At 30.8% G+C, this 9369-nt stretch overlaps 1 protein-coding gene across 1 annotated transcript; it reads right to left on the bottom strand.

Moving 5' to 3' along the window:
* Positions 1-318: 318 nt before the first annotated feature.
* On the bottom strand, positions 319-7781 carry LOC143249973 (uncharacterized). Its single transcript, XM_076500608.1, has 5 exons — positions 7692-7781; positions 6414-6581; positions 5581-5743; positions 3666-4333; positions 319-3118 (listed from the first exon to the last, which is right to left on the bottom strand). The coding sequence occupies exons 2-5, from the start codon at positions 6579-6581 to the stop codon at positions 3065-3067; spliced, it is 1053 nt and encodes a 350-aa protein (XP_076356723.1). The 5' UTR covers positions 7692-7781; the 3' UTR covers positions 319-3064.
* Positions 7782-9369: the final 1588 nt, after the last annotated feature.

Below are 9369 nucleotides of genomic sequence, written 5' to 3'. Positions count from 1 at the left end.
CCATAAATCTCTTTATTTTCCGCGATAGCATCAGTTCTTCGTAAAATAGACAAACTAAACATACGGCGGTAAGTTTCTCGGCGTGTTTTCTGGAGCCATTGTCGTTCTATAATCATCGTTTTATATACATGTGTATTTGTACTTTACATATCCTGTGTCACACTTCTTAGTAGACATAGTTATACGACGCATTAATATATCTAACGATGCCTCAGACCCACTAGAAATAATCGTGCATTGATAATACCAGAGAAATGTATAAATATTGTGTTTGACTTCCTTGTGAACAATAAAACACAAAAAGATAACACGAAAGAATTTCAATAAATCAAAATTTATTAAATCTTATTACAGACGAAAACAACAACAACACATTCTTCTAAATGTAAAGGGAAAATGTACTCAAAGGTCATAGACTGCTTAAGAAAAACAAAATGATGATATATCATACATGTTACTCTGCTATAAGTTTAAAACATACCTAAACTGGTGATAAGACTTCATTTGAATACGATATCTCAAAATTACCATTGATCTGGCATATCCATAACTGAACGATAAAATAAATTTTCCCTCACAAAATGAACTAGGAAGGTCGAAACGTTCTTCTCTTTTTTATTAATAAAGCCGTCCTTAGAACATACAAAAGTTCAAACAATGAATATAAATCTTGGATATAACTTTTTGTTCAATAATTAGATAATTATTTATTTGTAAATTCTTATATAACGAAATAACATATTTTAAGCAATACAACACAAAATAAACTTTTATTTCTCTTACATTATTTTTATCTTTTTACAAACACATGACTATCTATCGTATAAACAGAAACTTCAATTTCATTGAAAATCAATTTTATTTTGTGACGCTACAGTATTTTTCGAGTATTTACTACAAATACTTTTGTATTCTGGATAATTTAAGGCTCCACAATAATTGTTAAAAATTTCCTCAAGTGACTAGAAATTCATAATTATAATAGTCTAAAGACCTAAAAGATTATTGTGGATAATCATAAATGAATATAAAAATGTTTTTAAATTACATATTTTGTGAATGATAAACACTGTACGGTTAAAATGTATTTTTCGCACACACCACAATGTAGCACACATACAAGAACATGATTTTGTAAATTTTGCTCTTTCTAAAATCGATTATTAACTAGCCTAATTAATTTGATATTTCTCCATCATCATTAGCAAAGACGACTGACTACATGAATAACTTTCTAATAATTCACAGATTCTACAAAAGTTATATTTTCTTGTGTGTAAGTGCAAAAACTCTTATTTAACACAAATAACAGTACTTCCTTCAATACATACATTTCAAAGGTTAAAACCAAGGCACAACACCTTAAATGTCAAGACAAAATGAATTATTTCTTGTCAGTAATCAACCACACTGTATAGTTCATTTTCAATTAAAATGGTAAATTTTCATTCAACAAAAAACCATCAAATGAACAATACAAAGCTGTATCTAGATTATTCTACGTTTAATACAGATACAATGGATTTGTGATGTTAGCCTGAATACGAACTAAGAAGGTTGAAATGTTGTTCTATATTTTATTTTAATTAAAGTTGTGTATCAATACCAGCCATCTACAGAACAAAGAATATTTTATCTTTTCAAAACTATAATAAATTGAAAGATCAGTTGACACAAAATCTCATGTTGCTTAAGATATTATTTATAACAATCATTGTACACAAATTAAGGATATCAGATAAGAGGTCCAGGGTTACTTTCTGAGATGATAAATACCCCGGTGTTTATACATGTTGAGACATGAGAAATATTAATAATTCATGTTGCCCAAGCTGTTGGTCTAAAGTACACATATATTCATACAAATATATGTATTCACTTCATTAAAAATTGTGAGTTATAACTTCACCTTCAAAGGAATTAACTAACCAAACATTCATTTTGAAGTATCAAATAGCCATACATATTTCATAAAACTTTCTTGAGCCATGAACTCAATTATAATTTTGTACACGTTAATAATTTGTACAAGGTGATTGTTAGTTTCACTAGTTTAGTTAACTCTAACATCAGAATGAACCAAGATGTATTCCTCCATGAATCTTTTAAAACTCACAATTTCTATATAATTTTCATGGAAGTAAAATATATATCCACTTCACAGAAATACTTGTACTTATTTAAAATAAGTACACAGTGGAAAGCCACAGATTTTAGGGATTTTAAATCCTTACAAACTGTGTCTTCAAATTTCACCTGTGCTTTCTTTAGAGCACTGGTACCCGCTATTCGAGGACTGAGAAACAAAAACACAGAAAATTGTCTTCCAATTCCAAACAAAAAGCTATCAATTCTTATTTGACCAACTCATTTTAATTTAATGTGTTAATAAGTTTTTCTGTTACATTAAAAATTTCTATCTCCTTGAATATTAACAGAAAAAAAAAATTTTTTTCTTTGGTATATTAAGAACTGCAGACACGACATGTGAAGACTAGATTAAATATAAATGTAAATGATGTTTGAAGAGTAAAAGGTAATATGGTAACAATTTTAACAACATTTTTACTCTACCTTTTACAGACAACTTACCAGTGGTTTTTCTCAGTCCTTGCGCGTACAATCTCCCATGACTTGGGGATTATTGTTTAGGAGATACTAAAACAATTTTATTTGTTTATTTCTCCATAACATAAAGACCAACTTGCTTCAGCAATCATATAATAAATGCTTTGATGGATTATTTTGGCAGATTACTCATGATGGAATCTTTGTGGAATGGATGGCAACTGCCTGTTGTGAAGAGGACAAAGTTTCAAAATGCAGAAGACTTTCAAAATGTCGTTCTCTACACTTGTGTCTCCAGTACAGGCAGTTGCCGTCCATTCTACAAAGTTTCATCATAAAATAAAAACATTTCAATGTTTAATATTAGTTTCAGATACATACATATTTCTGTATTACAGGTTGGAAACTCATCTTAATTCTTTTGTGAGACTACTATGCACTACATTTCCAATTGCTTATTTACTGTAGGCCCTTAAATTAGTCTTCTTTCCAACTTCTATTTCTCATTCATTGCCATAGTTTTTAAATCACCAAAAACCTCCATCATGTTCTGTAAAAGTAAATGAAGAATTGTAAGAAACACATCAAGAAGAAAGAGATCCATTCAGAAGTAGAATAGTCAGACACATAATTTTTATAAGTGTCTAAAATATAAACAAATATATGTACAAAAGAGAATAAACTTCAGAATTTTAAAACTTTATTCAATTTCAAGTGTTTGTTGATATTGTTACAAATCTTATATTCAATATAACAATAAGTTATTGATTTCTCACAAGTTACAAATCATTAGGAAATAATACTCTGAGTATATGAAGGTAGAAATCTGATTTAATGTCAAGAAGTTGTCTTAACTTTCATTTTAAACATAAAACAAAAACTAGATTTTATTTATATTAGTTGACCTTCCAAAAGTTGATTTTGGTTCAGTAAAATAATAGACCAAGTCCACTAATTTAATCAAATTTTTAACATTTTATACAGAAGTTTAAAATACAAATAATAACAATATGAATTATTAAACATTAATAATATATTTGATCTTAAATATAGGTTATTTTGTATGTTGAGACAATTCATGCTGTAAATAAACTCACCTCTGTATCTAATATATCCCCCAGAGAGCCTAAATCTAAAGATAACTGCCAGTTTTCTCTTTCATCATTCATAAAATTATAGAATGATAGAGTTTCAGAATCTATATCTAAAACATCATCTTTACAGTTGCTCTGTTGTACGTTATTTGGTTCAGAAGTTTGAAAGATAAGGTTTGGATTTATGTACTTGGTATTGAAATCAACTTCATATTTGGTGGGTAAGACTGGATCACAGACATCTTCATATTCAATGGGCATGACCGGGTCACAGTCGACATCATATCTAGTGGGCACGACCGGGTCGCAGTCGACATCATCATATCCAGTGGGCAAGACCGGGTCACAGAGGACATCTTCATATCCAGTGGGCATGACCAGGTCACAATCAACATCTCCAAATTCATTTTTCTCAAGACATTCTTCTTTCATTAACCCATCAGAATTCTGTATGTGAGAATCCTCCAAAATCTCTGTGGAAATCATTCCAGTGTCAATCACAATCTCAGTAGATTCCAGTTTAACTGGAAAAATTCCATCTTGACATGCAAAATATAACTCTCCATGTTGGAAAGTGGACAGTATATTAACATATACATCACTCTCACTGTCCTTAGTGAGCAGGTCAGGTGAATTACAGTAAGTTTGTTGTGGTAGTGGATCAAATGAACCTGGAAGTAAACATGGTTATTAGTATGTCAGCTCGAAAATATCAGCGAGTTATTTTCAGTATTATACGTCTTTTTTAAAAGACATTTCGTAGTAGAAATTGTAACCTTAGGAAGAGGTTAAAAATGGATTGTTTTGAATTTTAAATAAAACCCCAGAGTTCTAGAAGAACTTAACTAAGTTTGGTTTTAATCACAGGAATTCACTCATTGAAAATAAAGTTTGGAGATGGTTCGAACAAATAATTCAAGAAACGTTATTACAATAAACAAAAGGAATGCATGGACTTAATGGAAGAAAGAGGTGATATGACTCGACTGTTTTACAGCTAAGTAAATATATCTTGTTACCTCAGGGTTTATGATAGACTTATTTTGTTCCAATAAGATAGATTCTTTCATTTTGCATTTGGTTATATTCAGTTCTTCCTTTAAAATAACAGTATATCTATTAAAAATACTGTATGACTGAGATAACTTTACCTTGTGGTTAAGCATTCAATAATCATGCAAACACACTGTTCCATGCAGTATACATGATTATTTGTCTATGTAAACTTTCTGTTCCTAATGATGACAAAAGCTAGTCTACAGTTGTTTTCTTTTAAAACTCGGGTTCCTTCAATACCAATTAATGTAGTTTTCAAACATTGTAAATTAATTCTTTTAAAAGTGCAGGGAACATAGGTACAGAAGGGTTGAACTCCTGAGCTAAACGTGCATGTCTGCAGTAAGTAAGATAAGTGGGAAGGTGAATACTCACACTTTATGAATAAAATTACAACAAATGAAGAGAAGAATACATGTGTTGCCAACTGGGTAATGAAAATGACAGATAAAACATTGTGCATTCCCAAACTACTTAAATATATCTTTCTAAAGTTTCATAAATTATACAGTCTCCTTCTAAACTATTTTGTAACCCAATTAAATTACCTGATACAAAGTTACAACTAACCCAACAATAGGTTTTAACCTTGACTATAGAACTCTATTCTTTACATCATGTTCATAAATCACAACTGTTTCAGTTTCTTATTTGTAATATGTTAATTCTAGATAATAGAAGTGAATAATTAAGTGTTTTAGAAATATAGAGATCACATAAGTATGAATTTCCATATCTCCATTAATTACAGAGAGACAGTCTCTCTGTTTCTTAATGTAAACCATTTACCAACAAAAGTGTCTACAATAATGTGTATACATGAAAGTGAAATTAAACATATTCCATTATATTTAAAACTTACCGGTTATTCTATACACTCGAAATCCCTTCGATTCTTTTAATTTGTCTCTCTTAACTCTTCCAATCTTTTCCAGTTTGGAATGAGCATTTCTAAACCTTTGTTTTGCTAAGGTCCAGTATCCAGGGATTTGTGGGTTGTGATGTCCCTTCATTCTGTCCCATTCCTACAGTAAAGAATGAGAATTATATTAAATACAGATTAACTCTTCAGTTACAAAAGATGAAAGTGTTTGTTAATATACTGTCAATATCCAACTTTCATGGTTTCTTCAATCATCACCAAAATTACTTTTTTATGTTTACAAAACTTGATGTGCTAAATTCATAAGATGTATTCCATAAATCAGCTGTGTAGTTTGTAACATATCACAAACAAAAATTATTTTCACAAAATGTGAAACTACTTATTTCATCCAACCTAAGGATGTGACAAAGTTATAGTAATAGCAAGATTACCAAAAACCTTTAAATTAAGAAAGATGGACACAAAAACACATTCACTTTTCTCCATTAATCTTGCAAGCAAATTACTAAATATAGTAAGTCTATTATGTTTTACATGGAATATAAAGTTACACAGAACAAAGGTATCCCTAAAAAGTAGTGAAAAATGGATAGGAATGTAATAAGTTATTTGGAATGAGTTATGATTATTCTAAGGTTTGTACCACAGAAGTTCATTAGTCACAGTCTTGGTCTAAAATAACTTGTGTGTATTAGTTGCCCAAGGTTCACATCCAAGTTGATAGAACTGTTTCACCTATTTCAATTTATTATAACACTTGAATAAATATTTTAAAAAATTTCACTACTTCAAAGTGCTCAAGAACTTACACTAAATATATCAAAGTCATTTTCTCTCCAAGTGCGAGATCCTTTATGAAGCCACTTGACCTTATAAAGTTTCTCATCTCTATCTATCCAACTCAGACAAGGGAACCGTTTGCTGTCAAGAGATGGAATAATAAAATCATCCAGGAAATACAGTCCTTTTCCACACATCTGAAAAAAATTAAAATTCAATGAATTCTCAATCACAGGCTAAACTGTAGAAATGGAAAAGTATATTAATACTACAGACTTTAGGATCAAAGTCACAATACCAAATAGAAACCAACACAAACTTTAGTACAGTCAATTATGAATATACACAGGTTCCATCATATTCTACACCTTTCACTTTCTAAACTTAGTGTGCACTATTACAAAGAGAACTTATAAACTGTCAATAATAAACAAAAAGGTTACAAAGAAACAACAAAAATCCATAAAGTTCGTTGGCATAAAGCAACCACTAAACAGTACTTCAAATGTTAACTCATAGTGACATTTTAATTTTTGATAAATACATAAAAAGTGTAGATGTCCATTGAGAGTGATTATTAAATTTGGCTAAGAACCCTAAAGCTTCAAACAGTCAATTACAATCATATAAAGTATATTACGTCCTTTTATCTACATTTCTAAAATGCATATTTGTCATATGAAAACATGACACAGTGCACAACCTAGTAATTTTTTATGTTGAAAAATCAGGCACAGTTTGTAGCAAAGATGAAAAACTAGAAATTATTATATGTTAAACCTAAACCGTATGTTACTGTGTACTTATAGCCGAATTACTATAACTTAAATGCGTGATATGTATTCTAACGTGTATGGTATATTGAAACCCTCCGAGTGTACATGCATGAAAAGTTAAAGTGCAATAGGAATACACGTTTCAAATGTAGAAGACGTTAGAACTAAACGTTTTCACTTATACAACTTACAAAAGCGTGAATACAGAAATTTGTCAAAACCTTCATAAAACCTAAAGCACATTAGTCACAAATTCGTTAAATATGAAGTATCAAACGATGCACGTATAAATAAACACATTTAATCAGCACAGTTAAAATAGCACGAAAACGAAGCAAGCCACTGACCAACTTATAATGCAAGTCTTGGTAAGAATCTAAGTCATATTTTCTAAAGCGAGCATTGTCAAATTTTAAAAACTTTAATTTTAACCGCAAAGATGAGAAATATAAAACGTCAGCTCTTTTGTCACAGCATTTACACTTTCGGTAATTTATTATGATAACAATAATAACAACTGAAACTACTTACTTTGGAAACTTTTAAACGAAACAAAACCACGGTGCGAATGCTTCATTATCGAGGTATCGTAGTTGTCAGCTTATTTATTTTACAAGAGACGGACGTCCCCGAGTTTCTATTAGGGAATCCCCCTTTACAGTAGGCCTGCAAACTGATGTAGAATGTAACGGTACAACTGCAATATTATATTTTAAATTCATTTTGAGACATTCGATATCATTTCATGCTATTAGAAGGACGAGAAGTATGAAACTTTGAAACTGTGTGAAGTTAAATTGATAAATTAGTCTTAAGCAAGTTATACATTTGGATAATTAGACATATGTATAAACATTGTAGAACATTATCTCTTCCAAGAAAATATTAAATTATTTTGCTCGGCCTAATTCGGTACTTTTCCCTCAGAGTAACGCACGTGAGGTATTTCATTACTATTTGATAGATGTCGCTCATTTTAGAGTTTTTTAACTATTTTAAGTTTATACATTTAGAACATATATGTAAAGTGCATGTTTGAAAGATATATTAAAGCAATACCAAAGATTTGTGGAATTTGTACCTTAACATGTTGCATTTTTTTACCATACTAATTTGCTAAATGAGCATTAAAAACGCTTTCTTTATTGGTAATTATGAAGTCATCATATAGTGAAAATAGTTGAACTATTTGCCATCTGCACTGAATCGAAACCTGGATGTTAGTATTACAAGTACGGTTTGTTTGTTTGTTTTGAAATTTCGCACAAAGCTACGCCGAGGGCTATCTCTGCTAGCCATCTCTAATGTAGCAGTGTAAGACTAGAGGGAAGGCATTTTGTCATCAGCACCCACCGCCAACTTTTGGGCTACTCTTTTACCAACGAATAGTGGGATTGACCGTCACATTATAACGCCCCCACGGCTGAAAGGGCGAGCATGTTTGGCCCGACCGGGATGCGAACCCGCGACCCTCAGATTACGAGTCGCACGCCTTAACACGCTTGGCCATGCCGGGCCTACAAGTTCGGAGACAAACTTGGTAACAATCCTGACTATAGTACAGAAAGACACAAAGCTGTTTTATTTCATGAAGACCAAAATAAGATCTGTAGAGAATATTTGATATGTTTATCTGATTGTTTATTCTAACAGCGACCATGCCTGTAATGAATATTTACAGAATTATAAGAAACAAACACATTATGGACAATAAACTTTAGTACCGGTTCGATGTTGTTTCTGTTTTCTAAATTCGTATAAAAAATTTGCTGTGATGAAAATTGACAACGTAAATACTGGAGTCGCTATCAGATGAATCATTGTGATAAATATACCATAAAACGTTGTTTTAGACTCGATAGAATCAGGCATCAAATTTAAACGCTGTAATAAATACGACTTAGATGACACGTTCCATTTTAATTACCTTTAATCTCTCTCAACATTCTTTCTTCTAAGTTGTTGGCTGACATCACCAACAGAAATGAAAAAAAAAAAAAAGTAGAAGTTCTAAACATTACACTTACAGCATATTTTAATTATATGGATAATGTGTATGCTGGTTATTATGTTAACATTCGTATTGAATAATTTGTGATATGAAACCGACGTACAATGTACAACACAGCTTAGTACTGGTTCGATGTTGGGTTTTACCTTTGTATAAATTGTTTGATGTCGTGACAATTAATTATGTAAATACATACTG

This window comes from Tachypleus tridentatus, chromosome 4, assembly GCF_004210375.1.
Source record: "Tachypleus tridentatus isolate NWPU-2018 chromosome 4, ASM421037v1, whole genome shotgun sequence".
Taxonomy (NCBI): domain Eukaryota; kingdom Metazoa; phylum Arthropoda; class Merostomata; order Xiphosura; family Limulidae; genus Tachypleus; species Tachypleus tridentatus.
Note: the sequence above shows the minus strand (reverse complement) of the source record. Positions and strands in the feature narration are given on the sequence as shown.

What these genes read in the sequence shown, in the direction of transcription:
- LOC143249973 (XM_076500608.1), bottom strand. Translation starts at nt 6,581, where the DNA reads ATGTGTGGAAAAGGACTGTATTTCCTGGATGATTTTATTATTCCATCT. An exon ending in ATGACTTTGATATATTTAGT is followed by an intron (nt 5,744 to 6,413) that starts GTAAGTTCTTGA and finishes TCTTTACTGTAG; the next exon opens with GAATGGGACAGAATGAAGGG. An exon ending in TCGAGTGTATAGAATAACCG is followed by an intron (nt 4,334 to 5,580) that starts GTAAGTTTTAAA and finishes GTTTACTTCCAG; the next exon opens with GTTCATTTGATCCACTACCA.